General features: G+C 39.9%; 3 protein-coding genes across 4 annotated transcripts; 2 read left to right on the forward strand and 1 right to left on the reverse strand.

Moving 5' to 3' along the window:
• Positions 1–2809: 2809 nt before the first annotated feature.
• Positions 2810–7654, forward strand: tmed10 (transmembrane p24 trafficking protein 10). The gene is made up of 5 exons (XM_015947178.3): positions 2810–3055; positions 3951–4071; positions 4616–4689; positions 6618–6744; positions 6881–7654. Exons 1-5 carry the CDS (start codon positions 2870–2872, stop codon positions 7000–7002), a joined length of 630 nt encoding a protein of 209 aa, XP_015802664.1. The 5' UTR covers positions 2810–2869; the 3' UTR covers positions 7003–7654.
• A 1112-nt stretch (positions 7655–8766) lies between these two features.
• On the forward strand, positions 8767–13497 carry eif2b2 (eukaryotic translation initiation factor 2B, subunit 2 beta). 2 transcript variants are annotated; one of them, XM_054747900.2, is made up of 9 exons: positions 8767–9041; positions 9445–9565; positions 9661–9812; positions 9910–10073; positions 10158–10253; positions 10328–10465; positions 10553–10619; positions 10708–10870; positions 13480–13497. In XM_054747900.2, the coding sequence occupies exons 1-8, from the start codon at positions 8870–8872 to the stop codon at positions 10863–10865; spliced, it is 1068 nt and encodes a 355-aa protein (XP_054603875.1). In that variant the 5' UTR covers positions 8767–8869; the 3' UTR covers positions 10866–10870; positions 13480–13497. The 2 variants fall into 2 exon arrangements, with proteins under 2 accessions (XP_054603875.1, XP_015802665.1); XM_015947179.3 differs by lacking the exon at positions 13480–13497 and having other exon boundaries at positions 10708–10896.
• On the reverse strand, positions 13229–18141 carry drc1 (dynein regulatory complex subunit 1 homolog (Chlamydomonas)). The gene is made up of 12 exons (XM_015947180.3): positions 17958–18141; positions 17093–17158; positions 16803–16992; positions 16543–16680; positions 16294–16377; positions 15852–15974; positions 15661–15776; positions 15440–15574; positions 15010–15376; positions 14764–14867; positions 14587–14689; positions 13229–13655 (listed from the first exon to the last, which is right to left on the reverse strand). Exons 1-12 carry the CDS (start codon positions 18029–18031, stop codon positions 13593–13595), a joined length of 1563 nt encoding a protein of 520 aa, XP_015802666.3. The 5' UTR covers positions 18032–18141; the 3' UTR covers positions 13229–13592.
• Between the last annotated feature and the right edge of the window lie 3073 nt (positions 18142–21214).

A 21214-nucleotide genomic window follows, 5' to 3' on the forward strand; every position in this document is an offset into this window, starting at 1 on the left:
CTGGCGATCATTATTGTGTAATCTCTCAGCTGCTGACAGGAAAGAGTAGCTTTTGGGATGCGGGGATGAGCATGTAAAGATGTTTCTGTGAAATGATGTGGTTGTTATGAGACTATTGTTGATAAATGTAGAACACACAAGCTACGGACATCTGCGTCAGATTGTTACTTATTCATCGGAATAATCAAAGCCTCGGATCGATCGCCTGTGGTTCTCCCTTGAAATGACGTGTTTGCTCGAGCCCTCCCACACTCCGCCACATACTCCGCCATCAGTCTCAGTAAATGGCCTCTCAGACCCACTGGGATGCTCACTCTGAAAAGATGCTGCTGTTTACGTAAGACTCCCACCACGATGTAATGGCTGCCTCAACTGAATCGATCTCAGACACTTATAAGATATTTTTAAAAATCAAAAGAAGAAAAGCAGTTTGTGTTTCTCCTGTTGGGTTTATGCAGCTTTGGCCGAAAGTCATTCTCGATCACCTATAAACTGATCAAAGAACATTTGAGGTCGGATCTGGTCATGTTCATCCTCCCTCCACCAACCTGCTTGAACATGATGTTAGTTTACAACATCTGAGTGTGCTGGAGCACGTACGACTCACATAAATCAGCAAACACGTGATAAAGTCAGCCAGTTTATTCAAATGATATTACTTCAAGTTACAAGGGGAACCTCACAAAAAAAATCAAGCTGCTAAACTTGAACAAGTGTGAAATCAAATGATAAACTAAATATTTTTATCCAGTAATATAAATAGTTTTAATCATAATATTTTAAAATGACTATTTAAGCTAATTCATTTATAATTATTACTGGTCAAGTATGTGTCTTAATCAAATAATCCTGGTTTCACTGGATTTTATGTGGATCACAACATTCCGTTGGCTTCATTGGAACATTTTATTGGCATTCACTCAAGGCAGTGTGTCGGACTGCTTTAGATCCCGCCTGAATGACAGGACTCTCTGAGTTAGCGTTAATATCAAACCTTCTTCTGTTCCTGTTTTACTTGGAGTTCCACAGGGATCAGTCCTTGGCCTTTGCTTCATAAAGAAAGTTGGCTTGGCTTGATGAAATGTGTACTCTAGGAATGAAAAGAGCCTTCACTAAAGTAAAAATATTCTAAAAATATGCTATTATTTTAATGTTTACATTAATATTGTTCTTTTAAAAATCTTTTATTATATGTTATAGTCTTTAGTGCTCTAAATTATTTAAAAATGCAAATAATCAGTCCTTTTTTCATTATCGTTTTCTTGCTGTAGAGGGTTAACAGAGACTTTCTAAGCTCTGGTTAACTTTACTTGCAGCAGTTGATTGAAGACAAATTCAAACGACTCCTCCCAGTCTTTGCAGAAAGACCTGCTGAACAGGTTTAAACATGAAAGATGAACGCAGACCTAATTTTGTTGCTTATTGTTTCTGCAACCGTTTAGTCCTATTTTAACCTAATTTTGCAAAATGTGTTTGCAACTTGAAATTTTTCAAAAATATGAAACAATTTATCGAGTCAGATATTTTCATATTAAAACTTTTTTGTGTGTTATCTGTGTCACTTAATATTTAGATGTAGCACTCCCAGCTGATGCTGCAGATATAGAAATACTATTAACAGAGTTTGCAATATCTACAATAATCTAATTGCAAAAATGCATTGCACTACAGATCGTTGTGTTTTCATTAAGGCAAAGCAGTGTGAAAATCAGAAACGCAGAGTTTGAATTTAGGGTGGCGACCCTATTTGGCCACCAGATATTACAACTTCCCGCACAGACCTTTAAGATGTTGAAATATTTATGGCAGCAAATGACTACTGATTTGACACAACACTTCCTTTGTCTGTTTATGAAAGTCAAACCATAAAACAACAGTGTCATTAAGTTACTTTTGTAGCCTATTTCCAGATGCTGTTCATTCTCACACCTTGTTTGAAACTTTGCACCCAGATGCACCTGACGTCATGTGCTGCAATTTGACTGTAATGTGATCATACTCCACCCTTCACGTTACCATGGTACAGATCACCTGAACACACTTCACCTGTTGTACAACTATTCTAGGATCACATTTATGTTTTCGTTTTCCCTTTTTTTGTTGTTTTAAACTTACAGCATTTTGACCAAAAATTGGCAATACCAGTCTGATCCACAAGATTTACAGCAAACAAACTGTTGATTATGTCCCTTATACTGCCGTCAAACTTGAAGGAATCCAGGTTCAAGACTCTGTGGACACCCATCTAATTTTCTGAGCTTTGGCAAACTCGCAAAAAAATAAAAAAACGTTTTTTCCATGCAAATCAACATCTGTGGATTCAGGTTTCCCAAGCACCATCATAAGAAAGACTAGTTGTTTTACACTTTGAAGCATACTTCATCACAGCAAACATGCATTTCCATCATGATTTGCTTGTGCTATACAGTTAATTTGAATCTCTGAAACAGCTTTTCAAAAAAAAGCTCTAATGGAATAGAAAAAGTTTGTTAAAACATGTCAATGCTGGGGTCACATAACAGGAAATAATAAGTAATTGAAAAAGAAGAAATAAAAACTGGTTTTGAGACTGTTAATTTCATTTAAGATATTAATTTTTCTCAGGAGCAGCTAAATTTCAATGAACTAGAGGATATATTATCTAGTTTTTCTCCTAAATGTATGGCTTAAATGCAATGACGAAATAAAAGGCAAATAGTTTAAACGTGACGCACAAACAACGAGAACAGTTCGAGAGCGCCACGGCGAACTGGAGTGCAGTTCTCCTCCTGGCCAGAGGCGGCGCGAGAGTGCTAGGTGAGAACGGTAGTATGAGCTGGAACTCGGTGTTAAACTGGTTTGCTGGCACGGGCTGGTTGGTCGGTCGTTGATGGTAGCCATGGCCCGATTTGCTGCGCTACTGCTGCTACCGGTTCTCGTTGAATCGGTCTTTTCAATCTCATTCTTTTTACCGGTCAATTCCAGAAAGTGTTTACGAGAAGAGATCCATAAAGACGTCCTGGTCACGGGAGAGTATGAAATTGGCGAACAGGCGAACACAAAAACTAATCTGAAGGTGAGCACAGATCTGCGATACTTAAGGCTCAACTTGAGTCTGAGAGCGTAAATGCTGTATTTGTTTTATAGTTAAGTAGCAGTTACATATGATGAGAATGTTATATGATTGTTACAAGTTTAGCTGTTTGTGGAGTGCAATGAGATGATTAACAACTGTTGTTAGCATGTGGCTAATCCAGGCCCGAGAAACTCGTCTTCCTGGTTTGACAAGCTAATAAGCTAGCTACCTTGTTAATGAGTTATCTTAAGTCAAATGACCTGAATTAGCTTTAATTTGCTTTAAAACACACTCTTAATTATATTTCCCAACAGTGACCTAGTGCTCTAAACTATGAGTGTCGGAGATGTAATTATATTATGATTTATTTGGTGTCGTCACGAATCTTCTCCTGTAACACGTCAGTCTTACGGTCCACTCAGGCAGCAGCAGCAGGAACCATCTACACGTCAACATTACCTTTACTGAAATGTTGTAGAATTTAACCGCTTCTCACGATTTTACTCTAACCACTAGGGTAGTCAACTTTTAAATTTCTGGTTACTGTAAACTAACAAGAAGCTTAATATATGGTGGAATTATTTAATGTGTCAACAGCTGCTAAATTCACGCAGATGACGTAGCTGTCAAAACATGGATTCTTTTTCAGAATAGCATGGAGGTGCTGATGAGCTTTTTGTCCTAAAATAACCGTGTAGTTTTCTATTAGCTTTTTTTCCCTTTAGAAATCAATATTTGGACATTAAAATCGTGGTTTCACAATCCAAACATAACGTGGTAATCGGCAGGCATTAATCTTGAACTAAAATGAAATTTTAAAGACCCCAACACCTACATTTCTTCCAGTTTGATTGGCATTTGTATGATTCCTGTCATTTTTCCTTTAACGTTGTAGATCACAGACTCTTCCAGCCACATTCTTTACTCCAAGGATGACGCCACAAAGGGAAAGTTTGCCTTCACCACAGAGGACTATGACATGTTTGAAGTTTGCTTCGAAAGCAAATCACCAATGGGTAAGTGTTGTCGCAAAATCCGAACAACATTTAATTGAGTTTTATTTCTATAGCGCCAAATCACATCAAGAGTTGTATCAAAATGACATTCACACAGTAAACGTTCTATCCAGGTCAGTTCATTAAGCCAATCAGTAAAACGTTTCCTATGTAATGAACCCAGCAAATTGCATCGGTGACTTTACAGCAATCATACTAAGCGAGCATGTAGCGACAGTGGAGAGGAAAACTCCCTTTTAACAGGAAGAAAATCTCCAGAGGATCTTGGCCCAGTAAAAGTAGCCATCCGCCACGACTAGAAATCCCACTGGAACAAGATTAAATAATTTTCAGATGCATTCATCAGACATTCCACCTTATTACAGTATAGTGTTCTATGTCTCATATTAGGGCTTGATGGATTTCCTATGTTTATGGATTTTGATATTCTGTTAGTGGACTTTTTGCATTTATAGAATCACACCAGGTTTGCATGACAAAATAAAAAAGTGCTGTATTATAATTTTTATGTTAATGACCTTTAAAATGATATCCAAATCTGCAGGAACTGGAAGAGTACCCGACCAGTTGGTCAATCTGGACATGAAGCACGGTGTTGAGGCCAAAAACTATGAAGAGGTAAGTGACTGCATGTTGCTTTACAAGCTACAGGTGATAAACATCTTCTAGTTTAGAAGATCGGGATGATCCTGCATGCAATGTTTTGACTCCTACGCTGAATCTTTCTAAACTTACCAGATATTTATCTGATTACTACTTATTTTGAGTACAGGGTGCCTAAGTATCCTCCCCGCAGCCTCCCTAAAACATCTTTTTATTAAATTAAATAACATTGCATGAGAACTGAATTGTTTCAGTAATTCTCACTCAAAGCTAAAAGGAAAATGAACTTGCGTCACTTCTATTAACTCTTCATTTTATCAGTGAAGATAAATCCTGACCTAAGGAGGAGGGTGTCTTTTTATTTCTATAGTTGAACAAAACTGTGCATCATCGCTTTAGTTTGTAATATTTTTGAGCATCTGGCTCCCTCGGGTCAAAGTGGACACGTATAGAAGTGTTTAAAGCCAAGTTTTCCTGCCCACACATGCGCACACATCACAGGCTTTTCATCTGAATGTGTCAGAGGCTTTTCAGAGTTGAGGGCATTCCTCAAAGGTGGAGCTGAAGTTGCACGTTTTCACTTGCGTCATTGTTTTAAAGATTTGGCAAGCCAGCGAGAAGAGGATGTTCCACAAAGTTTCACAATGTTCTGGATTGTTTGTTTGGCAGATACGAGTTGTGTCGCACATCTTGGATAAAATAATCGGCTTTAAGCTCTGTGGGATTGTAAGCTCGTACAAATATGGGCTTCCTAAGACAATTTCAGGTTGTTTTTCTCTGAGATGGACAAAAATATTCTTGGCTTTATTTTAGGCGAGAATTTAACAGTTCTTTTTTATAATCCTATTTGTTTTTACAGTTTTATCATCATTTATTATTTTTATCAGCTTCAAATTCAGCTTGATTACTCCAGAAGTCCTTCAAATCTAAGCTTTTGGCACGCTTAATGAGTTTTAGCCCGAGTAGCATCAAGGATTTCTTAGAAGGAAGAAAACTGAAAAAGATGCAAATAAAAAAAATTTTTTTATGTGGAGTAATTTTTGAATGTTGCTTGTTTACTAGAGCATTGTTTATTATTTAGGAATCAGTCTTGCTACATAAGGAATGAATGATAAATAATGGAAGCTTCCCTGAATGACTTGCTACAGAAAATGAATCTGTGAAGATTTTTGCTAGCATAGGATTAGTGGATTATTCTACCAGATTAGATTCATCCCATCAGTTATCAGTATTCCCAGGGGACTCCCTCTCCTCCCTGATTGAGTTTTTTGTGGAGGATCTAGTGAAATAATGACCTCATCAGCTTGGCTCCCATTTCTGCTGAAACCTATTATTAATTTGTTTGTTTACACCAGGTGATGACTGAGACCTGAAGGCATGTAGGTTAGTGGGACAGAGCTGGGGAAGGCTGAAATACAAACACAGGAACATTCTTGGAATGTTTTCACCTCCTTCCTTTCTGTCAAAGAGCCGTTGGTCTTCTCGGTGTATTTTCAAAATTTCTTTCTTTCCTTTTTTTTTTTTTTTTTTTTTTTACAATATTTGTTTGGATTTTTTGATAATTTTCACTGCTAGTGAAGTATATCTCTGTCTGGTTTGTCAGTTTAAAACATTTAATGTGAAGGAATAAAAGAGTATCATCTGCAAAAGTCAACATTAACTGTATAACATTGACATAAGTGCCTAAACTGAAACATGCAAACCTTCAGAATTCTTGGTTAATCAAGATTAATGTTGAAAATTAGAGAAAAAAGTGTTAAAAGAGAAGAAACAAGGAATCATTGGGGCTTCTAGAGACCTTATATCAGGCATCTCCGGTTCAGCTGTGAGGTTCACACACTTCTATTTACAGTTTCAGAGCGACACCTACTGGACAAGTTGTTAACCAACACCACTGATAAAGCTAGTCAGTGTTTTCATTCGTCTCCGTTTTGACCCTTCAGATTGCAAAAGTGGAAAAACTGAAGCCTCTGGAGGTTGAGCTGAGGCGGCTGGAGGACCTGTCAGAATCCATCGTGAATGACTTTGCTTACATGAAGAAGAGGGAAGAGGAGATGCGGGACACCAACGGTAAGGCAACCACCGAACCATCAGGTCATCGATGTCACATAAATATATATATCTTAGTGTTTTGGGAAAGAGTCCTAATAAAAAAGAAAAACTTCAATAATAAAACGTGGTTAACTCCTGTATCTCACCACTACAGAGTCCACAAACACACGCGTGTTGTACTTCAGTATATTCTCCATGTGCTGTCTCATCGGACTGGCCACATGGCAGGTCTTCTACTTGCGGCGCTTCTTCAAGGCAAAGAAGCTGATCGAGTAGAGCGGTTCACCTGGCTCCGTTCCCCGAGGAACCCTGCCCGCCAGTCGGCAACCCCATCCCAGCATCCACCCTTCTTGGACTAGCGTCAACAAGCAACAGCAAGTGGGGCTGAGGGGCTCAAAATCTGGTTTTCAAGGTTGAGAGAAAAGGGTTTTCCTCCGGGGGAACATCTGCTTGTTACGTAGCTGTCAACAAGAAAAGCTCTGCAAGGAGAAATGAAGTGAGATGATGGTTGTTTCTTTCTGCACCGTTTTTACTGTTGCAGCTTCCTGAACAAGATTCCTTCATCAGTTGAATCGTGTTTTATTTTGAGCTCACTTTGAATGGATACACCATGAGTGAATGTTTCTGCCCTTCTGTTGAAATGCATTCTTTGCCATGTCATGCAAACTAGATCATCTGTCCTTTTGTCGACCAGGGCTCATTGAAAACATGGTTTGTTGTTACTTTCAGAAATTGGCAACCACTGAAACTTTGTGTCGTGTCACTCAGTAGCTATATTTAACTGTGTCTTTAGTTTTTCATATTGTAACTGCCACTTAGTTGCTTCTACTGGAAGGGTTTGAATTTTCACATTAATATTCCTTTATTGTAAATTTGGTCACTTCCTTGATCTCTTGCATGTTCGAGTTTTGTTTTTGGAACCTCCATCATCCAAGAACCAAAAATCCTCTTCTTGCACCGACATGGTTTGTATGACGCATTCATGCAAGTTTCTCATCAGAATGCAGGTTGGTAGTTGTGACAAAAAATTAGAAGTTATTCAGACATTTGCCCCTTTTTTGCTTTACACCTGATTATATTGTTTCCAATAACAGTCCTTGCAGATCCATCCAGTGTTGGTTTTATTTTTGTTTTTTCGTTGGAAGTGTTTGAATCTTGGGTCACGTCAATGTGGGTGTTTGCAGGTTTTCATATTGGTTTTGACAGGAAGTAATGGCTGTCCTGGTACATTTTTAACAATGGAACATGCGCATTCAGCGCAGTCAGTGATTTTTATGTTGACTGATAAATTTTGTAAATTTGTGTTGGGCTTTTATTCAATAAAAATATTGGATGGATTTACATGAGTTAAGTTTGTAAAGGTGTTTCCCTGTTCAAAGAATGTTCAGAATTTTTTTTTTTTTTTTGCCAGTCCTATAATAAAAATTACAGTGATCCAAACAGGTATTCTGTTGCATGGAGATAATAAAATACAAGGAAAACTGAATTTGTAACCAAGAAATTATGATCTATGTAAAACTTATGCAAGAATAACAAAATTACTAAAAAATCAAAAATTTGCCCAGATTAAAACTAGGTCATGTGTTTGATGGTAGGAAACTTCACCTACCTAAGTTTTGAGCAAATAACACGTGCATAATATTTTCACAAATTTGTATTGAATTAACATATTTTTTATTATGCCCTGTCTGCTTTTTTCTAATTGATTACTTCATTAATTTTTTTTATTAGTAAAATAAAATAGCACAAAAAATAACTTTTCGTTAGTTGTTGAAGGACAGACATTTTTTAAAATTCAAAATCAAATGGGAAAGGCCCCGAACTCCTTTCTTACCCATGCTGCCGCCTTTGGCCAAGTCTCCTTTGAAAAATGGACTTTAATCCTAAATAAAGGTTGAATAAACATTAAAGCTAAATAAAAAAATCAAGTATTTTTAGGATGAGATGCCTAGTTTATTTACGTTTTAAAGATATCGCTTAAAAGGTGATGAAGATAGACGCAGTAATCAGTCAACCAATCAGAGAGAAGAACACCCGCGTCCCCCGGATGTAATTCAGAAGAAATTCCGGTTCCCGATTTTTATGGTAGAAATTCGCCTATATCTGTTTTCTGCCGGTTAGTTCTGTAGTTTTTACTTGAACTATGCCGGGCCCGTACAAAGAAACGGACCTGACGGAGAGGGTCGAAGCTTTCCTGTCGGACCTGAAGCGGGGAGGCAGCGGAACCGGACCTCTGAGAGGTTCGGCTGAAACGGCCAGAGAAACGACGGCGCTACTCCGCAAAATTACCGCCCAGGCTCGGTGGAGCAGCGCAGGTGCTTCATTTGTCCCCTTTCTTCAGTTTAAAGTTAACCTTAACATCACAGTAGATCCACAAGCTGCTATAGGATCTACAAGTGGAGAGAAACACCGCGAAATATGTTAGCTGTTAAAACCCACGCTCCAGGAACAGGATATTAGCCTATTAGCATAACGGTGCGCCTAGTTTAGTACAGATGCTATGTAAGTACAAGACGTACATAGGATTAAATGTGGAGCAGTGTCCATATACATGTAAAAATGAATGGGAATGCAGACAGATGAATAGAAACGAACAATAACAACTTAATTTAAAGTTGCTTCAGTCAAACCTCATAATTATCCGTCTGTGTGCCCCTGTTGGCTCTCACCATTGTTGTGATCTGATCCTGTTTGATATTTTCACGTTTTCTGTCTTAGGTGATCTCATGGAGATCATCCGTAAAGAGGGCAGGAGAATGACCGCTGCTCAGCCTTCAGAGACCACCGTTGGTAACATGGTCAGAAGGGTGCTGAAGATCATCAGAGAGGAATACGCCAGGTGAGGACGCACCAGGGTGTAATCGGAATAAAAACATAAAACAGACAAAACTAATTCCTGCTTCCAAAAGGACACAATGTTAATTCTCTCCTTAGATCTCGAGGTAGCAGTGAAGAAGCAGACCAACAGGAGTCGCTCCACAAGCTCTTGACCTCTGGAGGACTCAGCGAGGAGAACTTCAGGCATCATTTTGCTCCTCTTAAAGCTAACGTCATCGAGGCCATCAACGAGTTGCTGACGGAGCTGGGTGAGTTGTTCTTATTAAGCTTATTTAGTTTTCAAGCAGAATAAATCCACAATTTTAAGGAGATTTCTTTAATTCTGGGCTTCCTTCACTCTTTCAGAGGGAACGACTGACAACATTGCGATGCAGGCACTGGAACACATTCACTCCAACGAGGTCATCATGACAATCGGGCGCTCTCGCACCGTAGAGGCCTTCCTCAAAGACGCTGCGCGGAAACGCAAGTTCCATGTCATCGTAGCAGAGTGTGCACCCTTCTGCCAGGTAGCACGGACAAATGAGGTCTAAGTAAGTTAAACTCTTTGTTGTTTAAAATAATTTTTTAAAACTTTATTTATCTTCTAATAGGGACATGAAATGGCCACCAGCCTATCAAAAGCGGGCATAGAAACAACCGTGATTGCAGATGCGGCCATATTTGCGGTCATGTCTCGAGTTAATAAGGTATTTTTCCACATCTGATGATTAAGGGTATCGTCAGGGCATGCAGGTTAACTTGTGTGATGATGTGTCTGCAGGTCATCATCGGTACTCAGACAGTCCTAGCAAATGGTGGTTTGAGGGCCGTCAATGGAACACATACACTTGCCCTCGCGGCCAAACATCACTCAACACCTCTCATCGTTTGTGCTCCGATGTTCAAGCTCTCACCTCAGGTCCGATAAACACCCGCATCCATCAGACCTTTGCTCTTTCTCTTAATAACAAACAATTTCAACTTTTATATTTTATTTATTTTGCAGTTTCCAAATGAGGAAGACACCTTCCATAAATTTGTTTCCCCACACGAAGTCCTCCCTTTCACCGAAGGTAAGTCGTTACCACAACCTCCTTTTGAGCCTTCAGGTGAAAAGTTGCATCCATTGAAAGAAATCAGTTTTATCTTTTTGTTTTTCAGGTGAGATCCTCTCTAAAGTCAACGTACACTGTCCAGTGTTCGACTACGTTCCTCCTGAGCTCATCACTCTCTTCATCTCCAACATTGGAGGACATGCACCCTCATACATTTATCGACTAATGAGTGAGCTTTACCACCCGGAGGACCACGAGCTTTAATCGCTGTAATAAATAAGTTATTAACTATTGACGTTGAGTTTTGTTTACTTTGAGAGAAAGAGAGCCCAGTGGCAGGAAGGCAGTTTTCTCCTCTTTTATTTAGTTCCACACAAACCTTCCACTTCAGCACAAAACAGAGGTAAACACATCGACTAAAGATACTAAAACCACGTGATAATCCACATCTGGACTCCATCTTTGATGAATAAATGGTAATCAAACACCTCTCCCATTAGCAGTTACACAATCACTTTTTTTCTGTAAAAACAAGTTTTCATTTATGAAAAAGTTTTAAGGGAAACGTGCCTTAGTGGTGGGAAAACTTCCCCTTTCTGATCCAGTCTAGCGGTTGAGGTTATTATGGAACTAACGCTAAAATATTTGGCTACGCTGTAATTTTGCCACCATTTGACAATTTCAAGCCACTAATAGACATTAAACAAATAGTTTTATAGATTTTATTGTAGCTGCAGCGATGTAGGACATTTAAAGGGTACAAATAAAAATACATAAATACTAAAATTTGCATTAAAATATACACTCACTGGCCACTTTATTGGATACACCTGTCCAATTGCTCGTTAATGCTAATTACTAATCAGCCAATCACAGGGTGGCAACTTAATGCATTTAGGCGTGTTGGCATGGTCAAGATGATCGGCTGAAGTTCAAACTGAGCTTCAGAATGAGGGATGAAAGGTAAGTGAAGTGACTTTGAACGTGGTCTGGTTGTTAGTGCCAGACGGGCTGGTCTGAGTATTTCAGAACCTGCTGATCTTCTGGGATTGTGACACACCACCATCTCTAGAGTTTACAGAGAATGGTCTGAAAAAGGGAAAACATCCAGTGTGCAGCAGTTCTGTGGGTGAAAATGCCTTGTTGGTGCCAGAGGTCAGAGGAGAATGGCCAGACTGGTTCCAGTTGATAGAAAGACAACAGTAACTCAAATAACCAATTGTTACAGTCAAGGTGTGCAGAAGAGCATCGACACGTCGAACCTTGAGGTAGATGAGTTACAGCAGCAGAAGACCACACCGGGTGCCACTCCTGTCAGCTAAGATCATGAAACTGAGGCTGCAATTCATACAGGCTTACCAAAACTGGACAATAGAAGACTGGAAGAATGTTGTGTGCTGCAACATTCAGATGGTAGGGTCAGAATTTGGCGTCAACAACATGAAAGCATGGATCCATCCTGCCTTGCCTCAACGGTTCAGGCTGCTGGTGGTGGTGGTGTAATGGTGTGGGGGACATTTTCTTGGCACACTTTGGGTCCCTTAGTACTAACTGATCATCGTTGCAACGCCTCAGCCTACCTGAGTATTGTTGCTGACCATGTCCATCCCTTTGCGACCACAGTGTACCCATCTTCTAACGGTTACTTCCAGCAGAATAATTTACCATGTCATAAAGCTGGAATCATCTCAGACTGGTTTTTCTAACAAGACAGTGAATTCACTGTACTCCACAGTCACCAGATCTCAGTCCAATAGAGCACCTTTGGGATGCGGTAGGACGCATCATGGATGTGCTGCCAACAAGTCTGCAGCAACAACGGGATGCAATCATGTCAGCATGGACCAACATGTGAGGAATGTTCCCAGTACCTTGTTAAGGCAGCTCTGAAGGCAAAACGGGGTCCAACCCGGTACTGGCAAGGTGTACCCAATAAAGTGGCCAGCAGCTTTATTTATATAGCACATAGCACACATAGATGATATTTAATGTGCTGTCCAGTAGCACGAAAAAACTGGAAACGTAAACGGTAGATTTTAACATCTGTACAGAAAATGTGACTTTAAAAAAGAAAAGGTTATTAAAGACTGAGCGGTTATGTAGAGGTCACATGACGCTGGCTCCATCCGTGTGCAGCATTGTAGCTAAAATATTGTCTGTAAAAATAATGTTTGTAAAGAACCAAAGATGTGTATTTTCCTAACAGGTTCAGAGACAAAAAACAAAATATGATGTTTTTTTAACTGCAGTGTTACATTTATTACATCTTTATCCTAAAAGCAGTTCTTATGTAAATAATCAGACTTTTTTTCTTAAATCTCTAACTGAAAAAGCATTTTGGCTGATTTTTCTCTGCTGTTCTTGTGTAACCACTCTTCTGTGCACAGTAACAAACCCCACTGAACATAAATGATGCACGTTATTTATGATTTAAAGAAACAAACACTTGTCACTAGTCTGCTGTATGTAGGCGTTAATGTGCACCTGTGATACCTGACCAGAGAGGTCGTGTGTGCTGGCGTGACTCGGCTTTCCAGCTAAATGCAACACAAATCCTCCACTTCAACTTCAATAACATCCCATAAAAACTTGTAATCCTTCAAAATAAGTTTCCAGAATACCATTAGTACAGGCCAAGATGAACTTTATTGAAGAACTTAATTCTTGACACTACACTCTTTGTCTTATTTTTGCTAATTCAGGCACAGCAATAAAACTTCTTTTTTACCTTTATGGAACAAACGGGAAATTTTTACTGTTTTTCTGTAGTAAAGTTCAAATCTTTTTTGAAATACAATTATGGACTAAAACCTATTTACTCAACAGATAGCTACGTATTTTCTTAAATCCTGTTTAACCTTTTCTTCTCTCTGTGCAGCTGACCCAGCACCAACATGCGATGGTTTGAGCCCACTGAGGACGATGTGGATCCAGGTCCGGAGACTAGCGGTGCTTCCTGGAGTTGCTGGCAGCAGGGATGGTCCTGCTGTTTTATTTCTTCTTATCTTCTCTTTTCTTCTCATCTTCTCTTTTCCCTTGAAAACTAACCTCGGGCTGTTTAAAATAGCAGGGTACATTTAATTATCAATAGCACTTCTATCTACTATCTCAGTTTTATTTATTTTTAAATCTTAACAGGATGGTGCATTTTTATTATTTTTATTATATTTCTTCCAGCTTTAGATCTTATGAGCAGGATATTTTTACATTTATTGCTGTAACATTTTCTCTGTTTGGACATTTTAATCTTAAAGGTATAGCGGAGGATGTTTCTGAATCTCAGGAAAGAACCACACTCTCCTCGTTTTGGAAAAAAAAATGTGCATGAGAAAGAACGCCCAGCTGTCCTCGTTACAAGTAGCTGCCGGCCTTGCGTCCAACCTCTTCTCCTAGCAGTAATCTGAAATGAATTTCTCCAAATAGTAAGCTGAACTTAAGCTCACCTGTCGAGCAGAAAACCAGCGACAGACACGTCTGTGGGGAGCCCAACCTTCCCTTTGCGCATGTGCAGGAAGTGAAAACTACCCAGCAACGTACGACAACGACCTTGCGTGAATGGTTCACCAGAGTTATTAACAGTTAAGCGGACCAATGGTTCAGATGATCCACCCGGAAGAAAAAGATCCTTTGCTATACCTTTAATTTCTCTCCAAAAGCTAAACTAAAATTCCTGAATCCAGATCTGCATCGTTACATTCTGAGAAAGGAAATGTTGAATTTGCTTAACTTGTTCCACTAAACCTGGTTGCTTAAATGTAAAAAGTAAAACACATGTTTATACGTTATTATGTTAAAAGTATACGTGTACTCTTTCAGTTAAAGCAAGTGGAACCAGTTGACATAACTCGGTTGAGTAAATTCAATATTTCGTTTCTTACAGTGTAAGTTCAGCCATCTGAAGCAGCTTTGCTGAAAATAGAGACAAATCAAACCAACCATGAGCTCCTTAGTTAAGATCAGACACAACAAAGTAAACAAGACGTACTATTGAGCCGAAACGCTCCAGCACTTGCTTCTTCAGCTCTGCGTTCCACTTTTTCAGAAGCTCATTGTCCCCTTGGAGATAACGGATGTCTAACAGCACTGCACTGAAAACACACAGACAAATTAAAAAAACTCATCTGATTCAGATGATTGTCGCATGTCTGCATGCATCACTTACTTTTCCTCCCTTCGTTTTTTCTCTATTGCTCTCCAAAGTCTGCGTTTGTCCTCTGAGATGACGTCCCCCAGACTCTCCCAGTGAAATTTATGGGTTGAAGGTTTCTGGGTCGGCACAAAACAGGAGTAAAATAATCTGAGTCACATACGGGAGCGAATCCATGCCAGTTTGTTTCTGATTCACCAAGTAAAAGCTCTGTTGCCCCCCCACTCCCCCCCCCCCCAACACATCTGCAGTTTTAGTTACCGTTTCTCTGCACGGTTGCGTCTTCTCGTCTCTCTGCAAGATGCTGGGGAGCTTCCCATCCTCCCACTCTGTACCACTGCCTTCAGTCACCGGGGTCTCAGTGTCAGCCTGAAGGCTGCACGCAGCTCCCATCTTTTCCTCCTCAGTGTGTAACTGCAGCTGGCTGATGTTAGGGACCAGTTCCTGAGCCTTACTGGGAACAGGGAGCTTCAAAGAAGCCATTTGAGGCTGTTTGCAGGAGGATGGAAAGAACCGCCTGGTGATCTCTGCGTCAATAGATAACGCTCTTTCTGCTAGCTGTGTCAAATCTTCTTCAATCATTTGCTCCATGGCCTTATACTTTCTGGCGTGAGCGATCGCAGCCTTCCTGCAGGAGTAAAACTCCAGACATAAATGTGTTAACAGAAACGGTGATGTAGTTCTGACTCACTTTCTCAACTCTACTCTGCGTTCAGCCTGCTCTTCTCTTCGTTTGAGTTTCTCAGACAAAATACGATCACGCCCTTTTGCCTCTTTCTGCTGTTTGGCGTAGAATAATTTGAGATTTCTCTCCTTGTTCTGTTGGCTGAAACACAAAGTTGTCCACATAAGAGTGTATTTTCTTTTTATATTACATGAATGCATGTAGTTGTATAAGAGAAACCCCCTCACCGGCTCAACAACTGCTTACGCTCCTCCCCGAGTTTTAGCTGCTCCATGCGTTTTGTGATTTGGACGTTTTCAACGACAGCCCTGCCTTTGTCACGTTGAATCTCAGCCAGTAGAGCCTACAGAGCCAAGAACGGGACTGAGGACTTTGTAGAAAAAGACTCAAAACCTCATAAGATCATTTTTGGACAAACCTGCTTTTTTGAAATAAGTTCTGTCAGCCGGGCTTTCTCGTCATAGCTGGACTGCATGCTCAGCTTAAACTCCTTTTCCACGTTGTCAATAAATGTCTTTCTCTCCTCAATACACCTCTTGAACTAGAATCAGAGCAGAAGTTAAAAGGTGCAGAGTGATCTGAAGAAATTTTTAAAAATACTGAAATCAGAGACAGAAAGTGTGTGTGTGTGTGTGTGTGTGCGTGCGCGCGCACGTGTGTGTTTATGTGTGTGTGTGTGGTGCGTGCATGAGTTTGTGTGTATGTGTGTGTGTGTGGTGCGTGCATGGGTGTGTGTGTGTGTGTGCGCGCACACGTGTGTGTGGTGTGTGTGTGTGTGCGCGCGCACACGTGTGTGTGGTGTGTGTGTGTGGTGCGTGCGTGGGTGTGTGTGTGTGTGTGTGTGTTTGAGTTGTTTCTACTTCATTGTCGTAGTATGCTTTCAAGTCGTTCTCCTCCTTAGTCATTACATCAGAAAACATGGCCATTTTCTGTTGGTGATCTATCTGTTAGGAAAACGTTTGTCAGGTTTCGCTGTTTTTGCTTTCCAAAGACATTTCAAGGACACATCACATTGTTTTCCAGGCTTCTGGTCAAAAACTAAAGTACTCATCTGATGGTGAAAGCATCAAAAACACAAGGCATGCAGCTTGATCCGGGTTTGGACTTACCTCAGCTTTGATCACTTCATCCTTCCAAGCTTTTGTTTCTGTCTCAACCTCATCTTCAAATTCCTTAATTTTCAGGTCCAGCTCCTCAGCGTTCTTCCTCAGGTTCCTCAAATATTTTTTATCCTTCATCCTAAGCATCTGCTCAGAACGATGTGATCAAAGTGATGATTTCCAAAAGAAAAGAGACTTTTTAAATTCTTACTTTAAACAATAAAATTAGAAAACAGTTCGATTTATGGAGTAATAACAACTAGGGTCACCTCTTGGAGGGCTTCTATGACCTCCTGCTTGTCTTGCATAATTGAGATGCAGAGCTGATTTTGCTCGCGGACTAATTTCTTCTGCTCCTTACAAGTCACCTTGTCTTCAAATCTTTCACAGTCTCTCAGAAACTCCTGAAAACTTTCCTGGCTCCGCTTTACTTCGTTTTCTACTTCTAGCAGATTGATTCTGTTTCATAGAAAAGACGATTAGTCAGTGGGTGACAAAATAAAAAAGAGAATTGTTTCAGTTTGCTTTAGAGTGAAGAGAAATACCTGGGAAAACTCACCCATATTCTTGAGATACTAACAGTGGTGTCCTTTGCTGCTCTGAGATATCAGCTGCGACTTTTCTTCTGAACAAAAACACATTATAGGCCACAGAATTACATGGTTTAACCACTTAGACTGTTCACACCTGGACAAATTTAGTCTTTACTTGAAAAATAATCAAGAGTTTGTGATGAATAACACTTACGTATGCATTTTGTGAAACTTTTAAAAAAGGACATAATAACTGAGGCACATTAGAGCTTAGTCTGTTTATCAGTCTAGGTTGTTGAAACAGGAGGTTGAAACACACACACACACACACACACACACACACACACACACACACACACACACACACACACACACACACACACACACACACACACTTTCTTTGTTCATGTGCTTTAATAAAGTGTTCAACTGGCTATCTTTGTAAGTGCATATTTTTGTGCTCTAATGACTTTAACGTGAGTATTTTAGAAAATATGACATCACACAAAAACTACAACGTGAGCAAAAAACATTTTTATGCCTATTTGTGACACTCCAAGGCTGTGACAACTTACCCACAAAAACGGTCATCTGGACATAACACACAAAAAATGATTTGATTTTTTCATTTTTTGTACAGTTTTCAAACTTCTGGTTTTGATAATAAACCTGGCAATGAAGGGGTTAAATCTGAGAAACACACACATTTTATTATATTTTGTTAGGGCTGAAGCCAAGGATGAAATTCATGTAAAAAAATTGTGACTTATGAAATATTATATAATATTTCTATAGGAAGCTTTGTAAGTGCAGTTTTTTTGTGCTCAACGGACTTAAACGTTAGAAAATGTAAACGTTGGGTAGGGTTAAGCTAATCTCCCGCTATTTTACCTGTTTATGTTTTCATTTGCGGAAGCCGAAGTTTGCTGCTGATCCATTTCTGGTTCCTCGTTAACTTCTTCCATATTGTCAAAATGTCAGGTAAGAGTAGACAGAAAACGTAAGAAAGTTACAACAGCTAGCTCAGCAGCTCCGTTTCCTAGTGGTCCTTCTCATTTACGTTGCTATGGTAACAGAGGAACCGAGAGCATCGAGTGGTGCCTTCAATGACCCTCGTAAACTTCGGGATTTTAAGTTTAAAGGTAATAAAGTCTTTGTTTTTACTGCATTTCAAGGTTTGCATTTTCAAAACACAAAACCGAGATTCCAAATGATAAAACAAAACATTCTGAAGAATGAAAACATGTCTTCTTTACTTGTATTTTAGTTGTCTGTGTTAAAGCCATCTTGGAAAAGTAAAAGTGACGCTCAGAACTACATGGACCACTGCTGTCCCCTAGCGACTATTTTAAGTTGCCAAAAGGCTCCAATTTACAGGTGGTGAGAAAAAGATGCACTGAGAACTGACGTAGTGAAAATTGCATATAGATTTCTAAAAAACGAAAATGCATTCATTTTAGGTTCATAATTTACACAGCGAAAAAGATACTGAAACGTTTGAGATTACTTCCTGTTTTGGATGGAAATGTACATGAAATGAATAGGACTAGATATCGAATAGAATATAGTAGACCTTATAGATCCCACAGTAGGGAAATTCACTTGTTATAGCAGCATAAACACTTAAGAGGATAATTTGAACAAAAAAGTAACAAAGGTACATGTATATACACATAGGCAGTAAGGTATTATTGTAACCTTTCACCACTAAAAACCATGAATAAAAAATGCCATGTGTCATAGCAAATGAACAGTTTATGAAAACAAGAATGTGCCTTTGTCATTCTAAACTTCTGAGAGGCATCTCAAGTTGAACATTGCTTAGAAATTAAAACACAATGACCTGCCTGCTAGTGTGATATTTCCTGATGGGTGGCGCTGTAACCCTGTGATCTGAACCTATCAGCCTCTACAGCACAAACCCAAAGACTCACATGTGCACAATTCAATCCACTTCACAAAAAACACACATCAGGGCTGTCAAACGTCTTCTCAAGCTGATGGCAAGATGGGAACAGGCTGGTCCGACACACAAATAAACTCCCCCATGGGTCAGATGTTCTTGCCCTGAAGCGCCCCCCGCCCCAGGGGGAATCTCACTGCTCTTTTGCCCTTGAGACGAGGGATGCGGCCATCAAATGGTTCTGACATATGATCCAGCATCTGTGATGTCACCAACAGCTGACTTGTCATAAGACCTTTGAGAGAGCGAGAAAGCTTATTGTCATCAGACCCATTGCTGGAACTTTGAGTGTTTTTTTTTACATCTGAGATTACAAACTGAATGACTGCTATTAGAGATTGATTCTATAATCCATCTAATAACATGAGCCAGCTGGGATTGGCAGACTTTGACCCTTAAGGTGTATAATACATCTCATTCACTCTGCATCTGTTCAGTAAGAGAGAGAGAGGCACACAGAGAGGGTGTGTGTGTGTTTCCAACCCTGCAGGGTAATATGTTTACTCCTTGTTCAGCAAAACAAAGCATCGTATTCATCACTTTGGGGTTGAGAAGGTGCATAATCTAAGCTTGACCTTTAGCCAGTTAGCTAACTGACAGCTTAGGGTGTTGTTGGGGGATTGCGTAACATTCTAAGGGCTAACAGTTTCTTAATTTTGCTCTAACGAACCACAAATTTGCTGCTTTAGAACACTGGATGTGCACGATGGCTGCAGAAAACAGCAGAAATAACAGGTTTATTGAAAAGGAAGCCTCGACCTTATCATAAAATAAAATAATAAACACACACACACACATATAGGAGATTTAGTACATGAAAACAGAAGGTTGGACTCACAAAAAGGACATGCAGTGAGTGTCCCTCCACTGCTTCAAACATGGCCTCGTCTCAAGGTGGCATGTGCAAAGTGAAGCATTAACATCCACCCATCCATCGTCTGAACCCGCTTTGTCCACCGGGGGGGCGGGGGGGGGGGGGGGGGGGCTGGTGCCTATCTCCAGCAGTCAACGGGCAATCGGGCAGGGTACACCATGGACAGAGAGCCAGTCCATCGCAGGGCAACACAGAGACACACAGGACAAACACACACACACACACTTACACCTAAGGACAATTTAGACAGACCAATTAACCTAACAGTCATGTTTTTAGACGGTGGGAGGAAGTTGGAGTACCCGGAGAGAACCCACGCATGCACAGGGAGAACATGCTAACTCTGCAGAAAGATCCCAGGCCAGGAAGCAAACCCAGGACCTTTGTGCTGCAAGGCAACAGCTCTAACCACTGCGCAGCCTAATCTTTAACATTCCAACTTTAAATATCAAACATGCAAAAATGCAAATAGATGGGTTAAAGCACGGCAAAATAAAAATGTATTCACATCTTGTTGAAAATAAATTAACTTCAAGGCCTGTGCACAAGAGGCCTCTTAACCCTCTTTCGGTTTTCATGCATTTCTGTGTTTTATAAAAAAAGATTTGAGTCATCATGCTAAACACTGGTTGAGCTTTAGCTGTCACGCCTCAGCGTTCCCTCCTGAGCTGTGTGAAGTAAGCCAGCAAGTTAACACGGCTTCTGAGCTGAGAGCTGAGAAACAAAAGGAATGAAAGGTTTAATTAAATCAGTCATTTTACTTTTCATGAGTGTGCATTCAGAAATCTCTAAAATTAATTGATTTTATCAGCAACTACTCTATTTCAAGAAGGTTGTAGTTAATCACCAGCCAGTTCAATGCCCAGAAATGGCTGCAAAGTGTAGGTTGGAGAAAATGGCATTCAAAACAGAAGTTGTTTTAAAAATTGCATTCATTAGAAAAGGATGTGGCTCAGAACACTTTAAATTTACAGCAGAATTTCAGGATTGTGCAGAAAAACACAGCGTTAATGTTAAATTTGTAAAGCATGCTCAGCGTTTCTGCAGCTTGGTGCTGTTTTTGTTTTGCATGCTGGATTAAAGCAACCAAAAATCACACTCAGCACTTTCCCCCTCCTCTAGTAATCCATCTAAAACCAGGGGAAGTCAAAATCAGGAAATGAGTCATTTTTTTCCTAAATCATATTAAGCTCTTTGACGACAATCGCCACACTTACAGAGGAGTTATTCTTATGGTCGGTGTTTTCTAATCAAAGCTCTTTGTGAGTGGCTTAGTTGTATAATATGCATGGCTTTAGACAATAATTAGGT

Source organism: Nothobranchius furzeri, chromosome 2 (genome assembly GCF_043380555.1).
Source record: "Nothobranchius furzeri strain GRZ-AD chromosome 2, NfurGRZ-RIMD1, whole genome shotgun sequence".
Lineage (NCBI taxonomy): Eukaryota > Metazoa > Chordata > Actinopteri > Cyprinodontiformes > Nothobranchiidae > Nothobranchius > Nothobranchius furzeri.

What these genes read in the sequence shown, in the direction of transcription:
- tmed10 (XM_015947178.3), top strand. Translation starts at nt 2,870, where the DNA reads ATGGTAGCCATGGCCCGATTTGCTGCGCTACTGCTGCTACCGGTTCTC. An exon ending in ACACAAAAACTAATCTGAAG is followed by an intron (nt 3,056 to 3,950) that starts GTGAGCACAGAT and finishes TTAACGTTGTAG; the next exon opens with ATCACAGACTCTTCCAGCCA. An exon ending in GGAGATGCGGGACACCAACG is followed by an intron (nt 6,745 to 6,880) that starts GTAAGGCAACCA and finishes TCACCACTACAG; the next exon opens with AGTCCACAAACACACGCGTG.
- eif2b2 (XM_054747900.2), top strand. Translation starts at nt 8,870, where the DNA reads ATGCCGGGCCCGTACAAAGAAACGGACCTGACGGAGAGGGTCGAAGCT. An exon ending in GGCTCGGTGGAGCAGCGCAG is followed by an intron (nt 9,042 to 9,444) that starts GTGCTTCATTTG and finishes TTTCTGTCTTAG; the next exon opens with GTGATCTCATGGAGATCATC. An exon ending in AGTCCTCCCTTTCACCGAAG is followed by an intron (nt 10,620 to 10,707) that starts GTAAGTCGTTAC and finishes TTTGTTTTTCAG; the next exon opens with GTGAGATCCTCTCTAAAGTC.
- drc1 (XM_015947180.3), bottom strand. Translation starts at nt 18,031, where the DNA reads ATGGAAGAAGTTAACGAGGAACCAGAAATGGATCAGCAGCAAACTTCG. An exon ending in TCATAGAAGCCCTCCAAGAG is followed by an intron (nt 16,681 to 16,802) that starts GTGACCCTAGTT and finishes CGTTCTGAGCAG; the next exon opens with ATGCTTAGGATGAAGGATAA. An exon ending in AAAAAACGAAGGGAGGAAAA is followed by an intron (nt 14,690 to 14,763) that starts GTAAGTGATGCA and finishes GTGTGTTTTCAG; the next exon opens with TGCAGTGCTGTTAGACATCC.